General features: G+C 37.8%; 1 protein-coding gene across 12 annotated transcripts in view; it reads left to right on the top strand.

The window, feature by feature from the left end:
* The window catches only part of CEP63 (centrosomal protein 63), a 79,326-nt gene that overhangs the window by 13,122 nt on the left and 49,374 nt on the right, over nt 1-16,830 (top strand). For all 12 annotated transcript variants that reach the window (XM_055569625.1, XM_055569623.1, XM_055569622.1 and 9 more), the window contains 2 exons: nt 15,423-15,518; nt 16,347-16,469. In XM_055569625.1, coding sequence (XP_055425600.1) covers nt 15,423-15,518; nt 16,347-16,469 — 219 coding nt within the window. The remainder of the gene's footprint in view (nt 1-15,422; nt 15,519-16,346; nt 16,470-16,830) is intronic.

The following is a 16,830-nucleotide window of genomic DNA, read 5'->3' as shown; positions in this document are numbered from 1 at the left end:
ATCAAACTTTTTCACCTTTCCAATTTGCTTCAAATGCCAGATGACTGTAGGGTGGTCAACACTGAGTTCTTTGGCAGCTTCTCATCTAGTTCTAAGAGGATCAGCTTCAACGATCCTCTCAGTTGGTCGTTGTTAGCTTCTTATTGCTGGTCACTGTGCTCCTCATCTTTATAGTTCTTATCTTCTTTGCAAAACTTCTTGAACTGCCACTGCATTGTAAGTACATTAGCAATTTCTGGACCAAATGTGTTGTTGATGTTGCAAATTGTCTCCACGGCTTTACAACCTATTTGGAACTCAAATAAGAAAATTGTTCAAATTTGCTTTTTGTCTAGCATTATTTACATAGACTAAAGATAAAATAAATAGCAAGTAATAAGTCATTAGCAAAGAAATATAAAGTGAAAAATGTGCATTAAAATGATGTATAACAATCACACTTAAGAATGCATTCCAATATCAAATGGCAGAGTTCAACAATTCAAAACTGCAATTACTTTTGCACCAACCTAATATGTTTCTTATATATTTGTTGAAGAAAGCATTTAAGTTTTTTTTTAAACTCAGTTTATTAAAACAAAACACTGATCACTCATTTCTTCCACCCTCTGATCCAAGTTTTGCCTCTTGTAGCCACCAATGTGTTTTCTTTATCTATGAGCTCATTTTTTGTTTGTTTTTGTAGATTCTACATGTAAGAGAGATCAGACAGTATTTGAGTATCTGTCTTTCTTTGTCTGAATTACTTCATTTAGTGTAATGCCCTCAAGGTCCACCCATGCTGTGGCAAGTGGCAACTTTTTTGTTTTTTATGGCTGAATAATATTCTTTATATATACACATATCCCATGATTTCTTTATCTATTCATTCATCAGTAAATACTGAGATTGTTTCCACATCTTTGTATTATAAATAATTCTACAGTGAACACGAGGATGCATGTGTCTTTTTGAATTAGTGTTTTTTAATTTTCTTCAGATAAATACTCAGAAGTGAAATTACTAGATTGTATGGAAGAGTTGACTCATTGGAAAAGACTCTGATGCTGGGAGGGATTGGAGGCAGGAGGAGAAGGGGACGACAGAGGATGAGATGGCTGGATGGCATCACTGACTCGATGGACGTGAGTTTGAGTGAACTCCGGGAGTTGGTGATGGACAGGGAGGCCTGGCGTGCTGCGATTCATGGGGTCACAAAGAGTCGGACACGACTGAGAGACTGATCTGATCTGATCTGATCTGATGGTAGTTCTATTTTTAATTTTTTGAGGAATCTCTATCATTTTCCATAATGGTTGTGTGAATGTACGTGTTTGCAAACAGTGCACAAGGCTTCCCTTTTTGTCTGCATCCTTGCCAATACTTGTTATTTGTTGTCTTTTTGATACTAGCCATTCTGCAAGGTTTGAGTTGCTCTTTCATTGTGGTTTTGATTTTCATTTCCCTGATGATTAGTGATGTTGACCATCTTTTCATGTCCCTGTTAGTTATCTGTATGTCTCCTTTGGGAAAATGTCTATTTGGATCTTTTGCCCATTTTTTCATTGGATGTTTTTTTTTGTTTTTGAATTTTTTCATTGGATGTGTTTATTTGCTTTTGAATTGTGTAAGTTCATTGTGTGTTTTGGGTGTCAACCCTCGGTCAGTTACTAATGTGCAAATATTTTCTCCCATTCAGTAGGTTGCCTTTTTCATGTTGTTGATGGTTTCCTTTGCTATGCAGAAGCTTTTTAGTTTGATGCAGTCACACTTGTGTATTTTCCCTTTTGCTGCTTTTACTTTTTTTACTTTTGCTTTTGGTACAGATTCAAAATATTATCACTAAGACCTATATCAAGGAGCTTACTGCCTATGTTTTCTTCTAGGAGTTTTATGGTTTCAGGTCTTAATGTTCAAGTGTTTAATCCATCTTGAGTTAACTTTGTGAATGGTGTAAGATAGTGGTTTAGCTTCATTCTCTTGCATGTGACTGTCTAGTTTACCCAACATTATTTATTGAAACTGTTTTTCCCCATTGTATATTCTTGGTTTGTTTGTCATAAATTAATTGACCATATATATGTGGGTTTATTTCTGGGCTCTTTATTCTGTTCTATGGATCCAAGTCTCTGATTTTATGCCCATAAAACTTTACTGTTTGCATGTAATAATAGCCTTATAAAATACTTGGAAGTTAGGGACCATGGTGCCTCCAGCTTAGTTCTTTCTCAAGATTGCTTTGACTGTTCAGTTCCATACAAATGTTAGGATTTTTTTGTTTGTTTTATTTATGTGAAAAATGCCATTAGAATTTTGATATCTACTGCACTGAAGTTGTAGATTGCTTTGGATAGTATTGCCATTTTAACAATAGTGATTCTTTCAGTCTTTCATCTTTCCATTTATTTGTGTCTTTTTCAATTTCTTTTGCTAACATTTTGTAGTTTTCAGTATACACGTATTTTACCTTGTTGGTTAAATTTACTCCTAGGTAGTTTACTATTTTTATGCAGTTGTAAATGGGATTATTGTCTTCAATTTCTCTTTCTGATAGCTTGTTATTAAACACAATAGATTTTTAAATTGATGTTGTACCTGTAGTATTACTGAAATCATTTATTAGTTCTATTAGTTTGTGATGGAGTCTGCGGTTTCCTAGCTACGTTCATGTCCTCTGCGAACAGTGACAGTATTGCTTCTTCCTTTCCAATTTGAATGCCTCTTATTTCTTTTCCTTGCCTAACTATTCTGGCTGCAGCTTCCAGTACTGTGTTGAAGAAAAGTGGTGAAGTGAGCATCCTTGTATTATACCTGATCTTAGAGGAAAAGCTTCAGGATTTTCAACATTGAGTATGTTAGCTGCATGCTTGTCATGTGTGCCATTATGTTAAGGTATGTTTCCTCTATGCTAGCTTTGTTGAGAGATTTTAGATTTTTATCGTAAATGAGTGTATTTGAGTTTTGTCAAATATTTTTTATGCATCTATTGAGATGATCATAGCATTTTTGTCTTCATTTTGTTATATAGTGTATCACATTGACTGATTTACAGTTGTTGGACCATTCCTGCATCTCTGAAATAAATCTCACTTGATAATGGTATGTGATCCTTTTAATGTATTGCTGAATATTTTGTTGAGAATTTTTGCATCTATGTTCCTCAGGGATATTAGTCTGTAAAAAAAATTTTTTTTTTGTAGTACTCTTGTCTGGTTTTGGTGCAGGGTAATACCACCCTCATAAACTGTGTTTTGAAATGATCCCCCTCTTATATTTTTTGGAAGAGTTTGAAGAAGATTGATATTGATTCTTCTTTGAATGTTTCATAGAATTCACCAGTGAAGCCATTTGGTCCTGGACTTTGGTTTGTTGAGAGTTTTTGATTACTGATTCAATCTGCTTGCTAGTGATTGGTCTATTCAGACTTTCTTTTTCATCATCCTTTAGTCTTTGAGCATATATATTTGTAGGAGTTTATCCATTTCTTCTGGTTTGTCTAATTTGTATGCATATTATTGTTCATAGTAGTCTGTATGATCCTTTGCATTTCTGTGATCACTTGTAATATCTCCTCTTTCATTTTTGACTTATTTGAGTCCTTTCTCTTATTTTTCTTAGTCTAGCTAAGGTTTTGTCAATTTTATTTGTCTTCTAAAAACTAGCTCTTAAAGTTTCACTGATCTTTGTTGTCTTTTTAGTCTCTATTTCATTTATTTCTATTCTAAAGGACGACAGAGGATGAGGTGGTTGAATGGCATTACCACCTCAATGGACATAAGTTTGAGTAAACTCCTGGAGTTGGTGATAGACAGGGAGGCCTGGCGTGCTGCAGTCCATGGGTCGCAAAGAGTTGGACACAACTGAGTGACTGAACTGAACTGAATCTTTATTTCCTCTCTTGTACTAACTTTGGACTTTGTATTTTCTTTTTCCAATTCATTAAGGTGAAGTTAGATTGTGTGTGAGATTTTTCTTGCTTCTTGAAGTGGGTATTTATCACTGTAAACTTCCCTCACAGAACTGTTTTTACTGTATTTTATAAATTTTAGCATGTTAATGTTTACATGTTTGTTTTTCTTAAGGTATTTTTGATTTCTCTTTTGATTTCTTCTTTGGCCAATTGGTTATTCAGTAGCATGTTGTATATTTTCCGTTTTTCGTCATGTAATTTCTCATTTCATGCCATTGTGATTGGAAAAGATGCTTGATGCAATTTAAATATTCTTAAATTTATTAGGACTTGGTCTCTGTCCTAACATATGGTTTATCTATCTATTAAAGATGTTCAATATATACTTGAGAAAAATGTGTATTCTGTTGTTTTTGGATGGAATGTTCTATAAATATCTGTTAAGTCCATATAGTATAATATGTTGTTTAAGGCTGGTATCTCCTTACTGACTTTCTGTCTGGGTGATCTTTTCATTGATGTAAGTGGGGTATGAAAGTCCCCTATTATTATTGTATTGCTGCCTATGTCTCCATTTAGGTCTGTTAATAAATGTGAGACATATTTAGGTGCTCCTATTTTGGGTACATAAATATTTATAAATGTCAAATCCTCTCATTGGATTGACCCCTTTATGTAATGCCCTTCTTTGTCTCTTATTAAAAAGTATGTTTTAAAAGTTTGTTTTTTGTTTGTTTTTAATATAAATATAGCTAATCCATCTTTATTTTTTGGTTTTCATTTGCATGGAATCTTTTTCCACCCCTTTACTTTCAGTGTGTCCTTATATCTAAAGTGTATCTCTTGTAGGCAGCATATATAGGAGTGTGTTGCTTTTTATTTCTTTAGCCTTTCTATGGCTTTTGGTTGGATAATTTAGTCCATTTACAGATAAGGTAATTATTGATAAGTATGTGCTTATTGCCATTGTGTTAATTGTCTCCTAGCAGCTTTTGTAGTTTTTCTCTGTTCCTTTCTTTTGCTCTCTTCCTTTTTGGTTTGATGACTTTCTTTAGTGGTATTCTTATACCTGTTTCTCTTTTGTTTATTTATTGTAGGTTTTTGCTTTGTGGTTACCATGAGACTTACATTTAACAACTTATATCTGTAACAGTCTATTTTAAGTTGATAACATCTGAAGTTTGATCCCATTCTGAAACTCAACATTTATTCTCATGTTGTATGTCTTAATGTCACATTTTATATATTTTTATCTTGTGCATTTTTTAGCTAATTATTGTAATCATAGTTTTTTCATTTAACCTTTATATTAGCTTTATTAGTAATTAACCCACTACCTTCACTATATATTCACTTTTCCAATGATAATTATCCTTTCATTTGTGTTCTTGTTACTAATTATAATTAACATCCTTTCTGTCAGCTTAAAGGAGTCCCTTTAAAATTTCTTATAAGGCCAATTTAGTGGTGGTGATCTCCTTTCACTTTTGCTTGTCTGAAAACCTTTATCTCTCCTTTGATTCTGAATGAAAACTTTGCCGGGCAGAGTATTCTTGAGTGGACGTTGTCTTCTTCCGGTACTTTGAATGAATCATGCTTTCTGGCTTACAATGTTTGTGCTGAAAGATCAGCTGATAGCTTTATGAGAGTTCCCTTGTACAGAGCTAGTTTTTCTCTCACAGCTTTTAAGATTATCTCCTTGTCTTTAACTTTTGACATTTTAGTTACAATGTGTCTTGGTGTGGGTCTCTTGGATAGCTTCTTTTTAAATATAATTTGATTTATTTATCATTTTTGGCTGTGCTGGGTCTTTGTTGCCATGTGAGCTTTTCTCTAGTTGTGGCGAGCAGGGGCTGCTCTCTAGTTGTGGTGTGCAGGCTTCTCGTCACAGTGGGTTCTCTTGTTGCAGAGCGCAGGCTCTAGGGCATGCAGGCTTCAGTAGATGCAGCACCAGGGCTCAGTAGTTGCGGCTCCTGGGCTCTAGAGCACAGGCTGAATAGAACAGTTGTGGCCCACGGGCTTAGTTGCCCTGAGGCATGTGGGATCTTCCCAGATCAGGGACTGAACCCATGTTTCCTGCATTGGCAGGCAGATTCTTTACCACTGAGCCACCAGGGAAGCCCTGGTAGCATCTTGTTTGCAATTCTCAGGACTTCCTGGATCTGGATGCTTGTTTTCTTGCCCAAGTTAGGGAAGTTTTCAGCCATAATTTTTTCAAATAAGATTTCTACTCCTTTCTCTCGTCCTCTTTTAGGAGCCTATAAAGTGAAAGTCTGTTTGGTGTTGTCCCATAAGCTCCTGAAGCCATCTTCACAGTATTCATTCTTTTTTTCATTTTGCTGCTCTAATTGGGCGTATTCCATTGCCTTGTCTGTGAGTTGACTGCATGTAGTTTGCCATTGCGGAGAAGGCAGTGGCACCCCACTCCAGTACTCTTGCCTGGAAAATCCCATGGATGGAGGAGCGTGCTGGGCTGCCGTCTATGGGGTCGCACAGAGTCGGACACGACTGAGGTGACTTAGCAGCAGCAGCAGTCTGCTGTTGAACCCCTTTAGTGTGTCCTTCAGTTCAGCTATTGTATTCTTTGGTTCTCTGATTTCTACTTGGTACTTTCTTATCTTTTTCTTGTCTCTTTGTTGAAGTTCTCATTGTGTTCATCCATTCTTCTTCACAGTTCAGTGAGCATTTTTGTAAACTCTAATCAGGTAGTCCTAAATTACTTACCTCCATTTCATTAAGGTTTCTTCTGAGGTTTATTTTATGTTCATTTGGAACATATTCCTCTGTTCCTTGACTCTCCATTTGTTTCTGTACAGTAAATGAAATAACCACCTCTTCCAGTGTTGAAGGAGTGGCCTTGTGTAAGAGATGAACCTTGTAATTCAACCCTGCCTCAGCTTCTGGGTGTTTCTCAAACGTCTGTACTTGTCTAGGCAGCCTATTGTATTTTTAGTAGCACCTAGTAGTTGAGGATGTGCCAAGACCTGTCATTGTCCCAAAGTGGAGAATCTCAGCACCTAGATTCAGACTGACTGGAAGCTGGGGCAGCAGCGTTTAAAGTATGCAAGTATATACAGTTCTGAAGGGCTGCAGGAGTAAGCCACATTGGTCCTCAGAGCCAGGTGATTTGGAGGTCAACATGTGGGCTCCATGTGAGCTGTTTTCTGGGTAATACTTCTGGGCTGGAGCAAGGCAGAGGGAGAATGCCAAGAAGGTATCCACAGCCTACGTTCTTTGAGAGCAACTCCATAGGCCACTAAATGTGAGCCAAACCTGAAACTCCTTAGGACAAAGGTCCAAGACAAGTAAAGGGGACTCTTTCACAGAAAGCCTGGGGAGTGTGCCTCATTCTACTTTCTGTACAGTGCCTTAAGGGTAGTAGCCTGCTAAGAACTATCCCTCTGATTGCCATAGTTCTGTGGGATCCAGGAATGCAAGTCCTTCCAGTCACCTAGAGCTAGGTAATCAAAGGGAGGCCCCTGGGCACAAGCCATGTGTACAGCCATGCCATCTGTGCACTGGAGGCAGCAGAGTGTGAAAGCAAAGGTAGTGCCCTCCAAGGTCTCTGGAAAGGACTGCAGTCAACGCCAAGATGCATGCCTAATCAGAAGCTTGTCCCTTAGCAGTCATGATGATCCATTAGTAATCTCCCTTCACAGAAAGAATGCAACTCCAGGGTCTGTTGCCTTTTGCTGTGCCTTTGTGATAGTAGCTGTTTAAGAACTCTTTCTCCTTGGGTTGCAGTCCTGTAGGACCCACGAGTATAAGCCCCACTGACCTCCTTTGCTTAGTCGCTCAGTCATGTCTGACTCTTTGTGACCCCATGGACTGTAGCCCACCAGTGGGGATTCTCTGGGGATACTGGAGTGGGTAGCCATGCCCTCCTCCAGGGGATCTTCCCAACCCAGAGATTGAACTTAGGTCTTTCCCGCGTTGCAGGCAGATTCTTTACCGTCTGAACCACCAGGGAAGCCCAAGAATACTGGAGAGGGTAACCTATCCCTTTTCCAGGGGATTTTCCCAACCCAGGAATTGAACCAGGGTCTCCCGCATTGCAGGTGGATTCTTGCAGATCCACCAGGGAAGCCCCCACTTACCGCCAGAGCCAGTTAATGTAGAGGTGTTCTCTAGCAGTAGTCACAAAAATCCAGGCACCCGACTAGGGCATGAGCTCCTTTCTGGGTGACACTGATTATAACAGTTCCTTAGGACCCAGAACACGAAGCTCCCTTGGTCTCTAGAGCCAGGTAATCTAGAATCATATCCTGGGCAGGAGCTGTAAAGATCAGGACATCAGAGAAAGTTTCTCTTCCAGGAGATAGTGGTGCTCTGGAGCATGAAAAAGGTGGTACCTTCCAGTCTTTGTTTCCAGAGTGTTCCAACAGGATCCTAGCTGTGTGTGTTGAATAAGACCCCTGTCCCTTTAGCTGAGGTTTTAATGGTGGGCCTTACTCACTTTAAGTCTAGCCCCAGTTGGCTGCCTCTGAGCTGGACTCTGGAATGGGTGAGTCCAAGCACATGAGCCCTCTAAGAGGTGTTTCTCAGGTTGCTATCATTTTGTGGATCTTGGGACACAAGACCCATTGGTTTTCAAAAATTAGATGTTTGGGGGCTCACCTCTCAAGTGCATGTCTTAAAAGTTGGGATGCCCAAGGTGAGGTTTGAACCCTTTGCTCCTCAAGGAGAAGCTCTGAGTTTTGAGTTCCCTTCTGGTTATGGTTGCTACACTAGGGGTGAGATTTATGGTGAGATTGTGTCTCCATGTCCTCTACAGGTTTTTGTATGGTTTTCTTTTCTTTTGTCCAACATGTAGCTGTCCCTCAACCAAGCTTTAAGTTTTTTTCTGAGAAGAAATTGTTCCATGTTTAGCTGTAGATCCAGTGAATCTGAGGAGGGAGGTGAGTTCAGAATCTTCCTACATCGCTATCTTGAATTGTTAATGCTCTTTTTTTATAATGCATAGAAGGCATTTGTATGTCAAATTCTGTTTGTTTGTTTTTTTTTTTTTCAGAAGAAAAATTCATTGGTGAAAGTGCATAAGAATGTTAATGTTTTTAATATTTCAAGGATCATGTTACCTTGGTCACATGTAGTACATATGTAACTTCTTTAAGAAAATGTAAAGGGAGTCACACAATCATTCTATTACATGCCCATGTTAATAATCACTGAGTTAGTGAATGTTGTTTTTGGCCACATTGTATGATTATGTATTATGTATGTGTAAAAAGTTAAGCTCAGATTCAACAATTTGCTTCTTTTGGTTAGGTTTAAAATAAAACTCAGAAAATTAAAAAAAAAAGTATATTTATACTTGTTGAAAAGGGGAAAAGAAAGAAAAGAAGAAAATAAATATTATTTATGATCTTACCACCCAGTGTTATTGATGATTTTTGGGAAAAGTTTAATAACATTTGCTAATTGATTTCTCTTAATTTAGCTGATACAATAAAAAGAACATTGAATATTGGAAGAGAAGCAGAAGACATATATAAGTGCAAGAATGTCCCCTAAATTTCTGGCATAAATACCAATCTCAGAAGGATTGGAAGGACTGTAGGTAAACACTGGTCCCAAGTCCCACTTGGATGGGCTTTCCTACCAGTAGGATCACCACTCATTAGTGCTGTTGTTCTGCTTCTTAAGGGCACTTCTGTGAGGGATGCATTGAGATTTTGATTCTGTTGATGGTACTGCACTTATCAGGAATATCTTAGAACTGTTTCATGTCACAAGGAAAGTGTTAGGCTTCATGAAGTGTTTTTCTCCTTGTCAAGAGAATCTGTCAATGGTTGACCTTTTGCAGTTTGGGTCATAGCAGTACGGTTGACTCTTGTACAATGTGGGGGTTAGATGCATTGACTCCAATGCAATCAAAGATCCACATAGAACTTTATAGTCAGCCTTCTTTATCTGGTGGCTCAAATGATAATGAATCTGGCTGCAGTGCAGTAGATCTGGGTCCGATCCCTGGGTTGGGAAAATCCCCTGGAGAAAGGAAAGGCTACCCACTCCAGTATTATGGCCTGGAGAATTCCAGCCCATGGGGTTGCAAAGAGTCCCACACAATTGAGCTATATAACTTTCACTTTCTTTCTCTTTATCTGAGAGTCCACATTCATGAATTCATGTAGCTCTGTAGTATTTATTGAAAAAAAATCTATATATAAGTGGACCCATGAAGTTCAACCATGTTGTTTAAGGGTCAACTGTACTTAGTTACATTGGCTATGTTAGATTGTGTTCTGAGATGCCACTTGCTAAACTGGAATTTGTTTTAAAATTTGGGTAGACTTTTGAGAATGTATTTTAAAGTTATATCTCATGAAAAGATACTGAAGTTACTGAAAAAGTGCCTGGAATGATTATCATATATATATATATATATATTTTTTTTTTTTTTTTATTTGTAATTTAGGTAGAGTCAGTGCTCCTTGGTAAGTTACTTTAGTTACCACTTCTTTATTTCTCCTGGGGCAAAACACAAGTAGTTCCATTGAGTAAGTTAAGGTGATAGTGGTTTCCTAGTTAAACACTGTACCGTTAACCCTTGAACAACCTGGGAGTCAGGGGGCACCAATCCCCCATGCAGTTGAAAATCTGTGTACAATTTTACAGTTGACTCTTTTATCTTGGGGCTTTCCTGGTGCCTCAGACAGTAAAGAATGTGCCTGCAATGCAGGAGACCCAAGTTCATTCCCTGGGTCAGGATGATTTTCTGGAGAAGGGAATGGCAACCCACTCCAGTATTCTTACATGGAAAATCCCATGGACACAGGAACCTGTCAGGCTACAGTCCATGGGGTCACAAGGAGTCAGGCATGATTGAGTGACTAACATTGTCGCTTGTATCTGTAGTTCTGAATCTGTGGATTCAACCAACTTTGGATAGTGCACTATGTAACACATGTTTATTGAAAAAAATTCCCGTATAGGTGGATCTGTGCAGCTCAGACCTATGTTGTTCAAGGATCATATCTATATATGTAGATACCTAAGTTGTTTATTTTGTTAGAAACTCCCATGTATGTTTCTGTGAATTAAAGAAATTCCCTTGTGTGTAATCGTGAGACTATTTTGTCACTCCAGGGCTGTTTAAATTTATTCCGGTGGCTTAGTTTTGATGTCACAGGCACTACCGCACTACAGACAGACTTCATTTTATTGTGCTTCACTTTATTGCACTTTGGAGATACTGTATTTTTTACAGATTGAAGGTTTGTGGCCACCTTGAGTTGAACTCAAGTGTGTAGGCATCTTTTTTCTAACAGCATTTTCTCACTTCATGTCTCTGTGTCTAATTTTGGTAATTCTTAAATATTGCTTTTTTTAAACAGATTATTTATTTACTTTCGGCTGTGCTAGGTCTTTGTTGCTGTGGAGGCTTTCCTCTAGTTACAGGGAGCAAGGGCTACTCTAGTTGCAGGGCATGGGCTTCTCTTTGTTGTGACTCCTCTTGTTGTAGAGCATGGGCTCTAGAGCACGTGGGCTTCAGAAGTTGTGGCACATGGGCTCAGTAGCTGTGGCTCCTGGTCTCTGGTGGTGGTGGTTGTTCAGTTGCTCAGTCATGTCTGAGTCTTTGCAACATCATGGTCTGCAGCACGCCAGGCTTCCCTGTCCTTCACTATTTCCCTGAGTTTGTTCAAACTCATGTCCATTGAGTCAGTGATGCCATCCAGCCATTTCATCCTCTGTTGCCTCCTTCTCCTCCTGTCTTCAGTCTTTCCCAGCATCAGAGTCTTTTCCAGTGAGTCAGTTGCATCAGGTGGCCAAAGTGTTGGAGCTTCAGCTTCAGCATCAGTCTTTCCAATGAATATTTATGGTTGATTTCCTGTAGGACTGACTGGTTTGATCTCCTTGCTTTCCAAGGGACCCTCAAGTGTCTTGTCCAGCACCACAGTACAAAAGCATCAATTCTTTAGTTGGACCATCTTTACGGTCCAACTCTCACAACTATACATGACTACTGGAAAAGCCATAGCTTTGTTAGCAAAGTGATGTCTCTGCTTTTTATTTGTTGTCTGGGTTTGTCATAGCTTTTCTTCCAAGGAGCAAGCATCTTTTAATTTCATGGCTGCAGTTACCACCTGCAGTAATTTTTGAGCCCAAGAGAATGAAATCTGTCACTGTTTCCACTTTTTCTTCATCTATTTACCATGAAGTGATGGGACAAGATGCCATGATCTTAGTTTTTTTAATGTTGAGTTTTAAGCCAGGTTTTTCACTGTTTTCTTTCACTTTCATTAAGAGGCTCTTTAATTCTTTGCTTTCTGCCATAAGGGTGGTGTAATTTGTGTATCTGAGGTTGTTGATATTTATCCCGGCAATCTTGATTCCAGCTTGTGATTCATTTCTTATGAGTCACCCAGCATTTCTCATGATGTACTCTGCATATAAGTTAAATAAAGCAGGGTGACAATATACAGCCTTGATGTACTCCTTTCCCAATTTTGAACCCTCTGTTGTTCCATATCCAGTTTTAACTGTTACTTCTTGACCTGTACACAGGTTTCTTAGGGGACAGGTCAGGTGGTCTGGTATTCTCATCTTTAAGAATTTTCCAGTTTGTTGTGATCCATACAGTCAAAGGCTTCAGCGTAGTCAATGAAGCAGAAGTAGATGTTTTTTGAAATTCCCTTGCTTTTTCTATAATCTAGCATATGTTGGCAGTTTTATCTCTGGTTCTGCCTTTTCTAAATCCAGCTTGAACATCTGGAAGTTCTTGGTTCACATACTGCTGAAGTCTAACTTGAAGAATTTTGAGTGTAATCTTGCTAGCGTGTGAAATAAGTGCAATTGTACAGTAATTTGAACATTCTTTGGCATTGCCTTTCTTTGGAATTGGAATGAAAACTAATGTTTTCCAGTCCTGTGGCCACTGCTGAGTTTTCTAAATTTGCTGACATATTGAGTGCAGCACTTAACAGTATCATCTTTTAGGATTTGAAATAGCTTTGCTGTAATTCCATCACCTCCACTAACTCTGTAGTGATGCTTCCTAAGGCCCACTTGACTTCACACTCCAGGATGTCTGGCTCTAAGTGAGTGACCATACCATTGTGGTTATCTGGGTCATTAAGACCTTTTTGGTACAGTTCTTATGTGTAGTCTTAATAGTTGTGGCCCATGGGTTTAGTTGTACCGTGCATAGGATCTGGGATCTTCCCAGATCAGGGATTAAACCTGTGTTTCCTGCATTGGCAGGAGGATTCTTTACCACTGAGGCCCCAGGGAAACTCGATTCTTGCAATATTTTAAATCCTCTACCAGCATAAAGATTATGACTTATTGAAGGTTCTGATGATGGTTAGCATTTTTTTTTAGCAATACAATGTTTTTAAATTAAGATAGATATATGCACTGCTTTTTAGACATAATGTTCTTGCACATTTAGTTGACTGTAGGACAGTGCAAACATAACATTTATTTGTGCTGGGAAACCGAAAATATTTGTATGACTCATTTTATCACAAAATTTGCTTTATTGTGGTGATCTGGTAGGAATCTGCAGTATTTCTGAGGTATTCCCATACTTAACACTTGAAAAGAAATTGATGGGATTGAGCAGATGGGCTCCTTTGTAAGGATTTGAAGATTACAAGTTTGGGCATCAAGACGTAAAGATATTTAGAAATGTAGCTGTCAGTGATTTGCTGCTTCATTGATTGGGTTGCTGGAAGTTGATTAAGTTTCTAGAGGTAAAGTGCATTTACCAAATACTAATGATAAGAATCTGTTCCATAGAGTTGATCTGTGAAATTGTAATTTCACTGTTATTGGTAGTAATATATTTATTAATCTACTTGAACAGCATATGATAGAAGAACTAGAATATAGGCCTTTAAGTTTTTGTCATTTTTGTTTGCAAGTTTCAGGCCTAGGAGCAGTTAGTCCCATGGTATAAACCAATGCTACTCAAATGACGGGTTCACGGTGAGGTAACGCTTGCATCAGAATGTAAATCAGTGTATTGCATCCTTCACATCACAGAAAGTTTTGCTGTATAAAAATGTCAGTTGCACCAAGCAGTGTTTTTTGTAACATAATTGATTTACATTCTACTTCAAGGTTCTTAGCTCCTGTTGGATTGCTGTTGTGACCAGGTCCAGCCCATCTGTAGCTCATACTTGGAGGAGTACTAGTATAAACAACTCATTTCATAAGTGAATGCTTTATATGTTTTCTGATTACACTGTTTGGATTGGATTGGTTTTAATGGACCTTGCTGCTGCTGTTACCTTCTAATGCCCTACAAAGCAGGTAGACCTAATGAAACAAGTAAGGGATTTGGAGTCCTGGCTGTGCATTTTTTCACCTGAATGGTGGTGGACAAAATAACGTCTCTGAACCTGTTTCATCCTGTGCAAAATGAGGATATAATTCCTATGTTCCCATGTTGTGAAGATTGAGTTACGGTTTAAGAAACCACTTTAAAAATTCTAAATTGTAGTTAACATGATATCATCCATACTGACAGTTTTCAAAATTTGACCTCTTTTTCTCTGCCTAATGCCTATTTCTGAGAGTGAGGGAGTTGTTTGTACTAGTAAGAAATATACTTTCTTTAAGAAATTTAAATATTGTTGCTTGACTATTATGAACCAGACCCTGGTAAATAAATAAAATTTAACAATTGTTTCTTCACATTTTATTCTAATGCTTGACTCTTATAATAAATGAAAAGAAAAATAGTTCTATAAGTCTCATAAGAAAAAACAATGATCATCTGCCCTATTCCTCTGAACCTAGGATTCTTGCTTCTCTAAGACCGTTCTTTCAGTATCTTTAACTCCTTTTTTTTTTTCTTTTGGCATTCTCCTTTTATGTCTAAATAACATTTTATGGCATATTCTTAAGTTTTAGTCTTAGCTATTTATCTAATAGGGCTTCCCAGGTGGCTCAGTGGTAAAGAATCCACCTGCTAATGCAGGAGATATGTGGGGAAGATCCCCTGGATTAGGAAATGGCAACCCACTTGCCTGGAGAATCCCATGCACAGAGGAGCTTGATGGGCTGCAGTCCATAGAGTCACAGAGAGTCAGACACTACTGAAGGACTTAGCACAACACTAAATTTGTGGGTAAATCTAAATGAATGTTGACTGTATATAACAAGAGCTTTCAGCCTCCTGGTGTCTTTCTGTCTAATGTTAGTATTCTGTGCTTTGCTTTATAGAATTTATTCTTGAACTCGCATAGATTTTTGCTCAATATTTTTAGATTCCAAGGTTCTTGTAACTTGTTAATTTTTTATGAGGTTTTTTTTTTTTTTTTCCTGGTAAAAAGGGTTAGGAAGAATAAGTGAGATAGAGCAAATTTTCATCTAAACCTCGAAATTTTAGAACAATTTCTTATTTTTATTTTTTTGGAAGTGTTATAAATTATTAAATAATTAGGTATTTGACTTCCTGAGAAGTTGTATAGTTGAGAACGTGTCTTTACAGATAAGTACAAAGGTTATTTTCTATTTTTATGTTTCAGGGCAATTGTTTCAATGCTAATAATGAAAAATACTACCACCTCTCTGCTTTTAGATTGGAATGTTGCGTCAGCAGGTAGAAAAACATGAAAAAGTCAAGCAAGAGATGGCCATGGAGTATAAGCAAGAGTTAAAGAAACTACATGAAGAAGTAAGATTTTAATTCTATTATATATTGTATAATTCTGTCTCTTCAGCCTTGAGAATTTTGTTAATGAGCTGGTTTCTACTTTATAAAGTGGATGTATATATTCCATGGAAGATATTGGGGTAGAAATCTTTCTCTATTCTTAAACCCAGAATTTTGCCTTTTATATATTTGATATTACCTACAACAGTGATTCTAAAATATGTTTCTTGGTTGAGTATCTGAAAGAAATAGAGCTATTTTTGTATAATACCATGAAATGCTGATACCAAAAGCTTATGTTAAATGTTTTATTTTTGAGTTGAGTCAGTAGATTTTAAATAATGGAAGATTCAAAGGTTTCAGAAGCATTTTGGGATAGATTAGAAAGGTAAGAAAATTCTACCAGTTAACTGAATTGTATTCTTCAGATTGGCGAAAAAATACTTTTTATTCAATTCCGAAGCATTCCTTTCCTGCATAGTGAATATCAGTGTTCCACTGGGGAACGCTTCAAGAACCACAGGCCTGGAGAAAAGAAAAAGAGTGTTTATTTGCTGCTTTTATTGTGAGGATGGGTTGTGGGGCCCCTAAGTGCAGGGCTATTGTATATTATAATAAAAAAATTAGACCTTTGTTTTATTTATTTGTTAAACTTTTCTCTTTATTTTTTATTTGACTTTTTTTTTCTTCTGGTGTTTATGTAGTTTTGAGTTTTGTATTTTATCTAACGTGCTCTCTATTTTCAGGGATGGTAGTTAGCTCTACTTGTGCTTTCATAATGCCAGTTTGTTTTATCAGCACTGTTTACACATTCGTAAATTTTAAGTCTAGAAATAACTGTGTTTACAGTTAAGCAGACTGAAGAGAAGCTATGAAAAGCTACAGAAAAAACATGTAAGAGACTTCAGAGGAAATGCCAAAAATCACAGGGAAGATCGGTCTGAAATTGAGAGGTTAACTGGAAAAATAGAGGTATGTTCATAGTCCTGACTGGCTTGTAGTGATTGTCAGCCTTCATGTAGGAAAACTCTGTTTCTAATAGTGCTATTTCATGAAGCCAGTTTTCTCTCACCTGCAGGACTACCACTGAGCTATTTCAAAGGTGGGAGGCTGTCCTGTCATCATCTGGTTCCCTGTGATTACTAGCTGTCAGTAGTTCTCAAGAGGGTGGTGCCATCCTTTGAGGGCATTGGAAATATTTGAGACATTATTTTGGTTGTCAGATGACTGGGAGTGAAACTGGAGAGTGGGGCAGAGGAACCAGGGACACCAAACATGACTGGGCCTATTCCACACAGGAAAGAATTTGTACCCCGAATGCCAGCACTAAGGA

Source organism: Bubalus kerabau, chromosome 2 (assembly GCF_029407905.1).
Source record: "Bubalus kerabau isolate K-KA32 ecotype Philippines breed swamp buffalo chromosome 2, PCC_UOA_SB_1v2, whole genome shotgun sequence".
Classification (NCBI taxonomy): domain Eukaryota; kingdom Metazoa; phylum Chordata; class Mammalia; order Artiodactyla; family Bovidae; genus Bubalus; species Bubalus kerabau.
The sequence above is the reverse complement of the archived record's forward strand: the minus strand, read 5'-3'. Positions and strand labels throughout refer to the sequence as shown.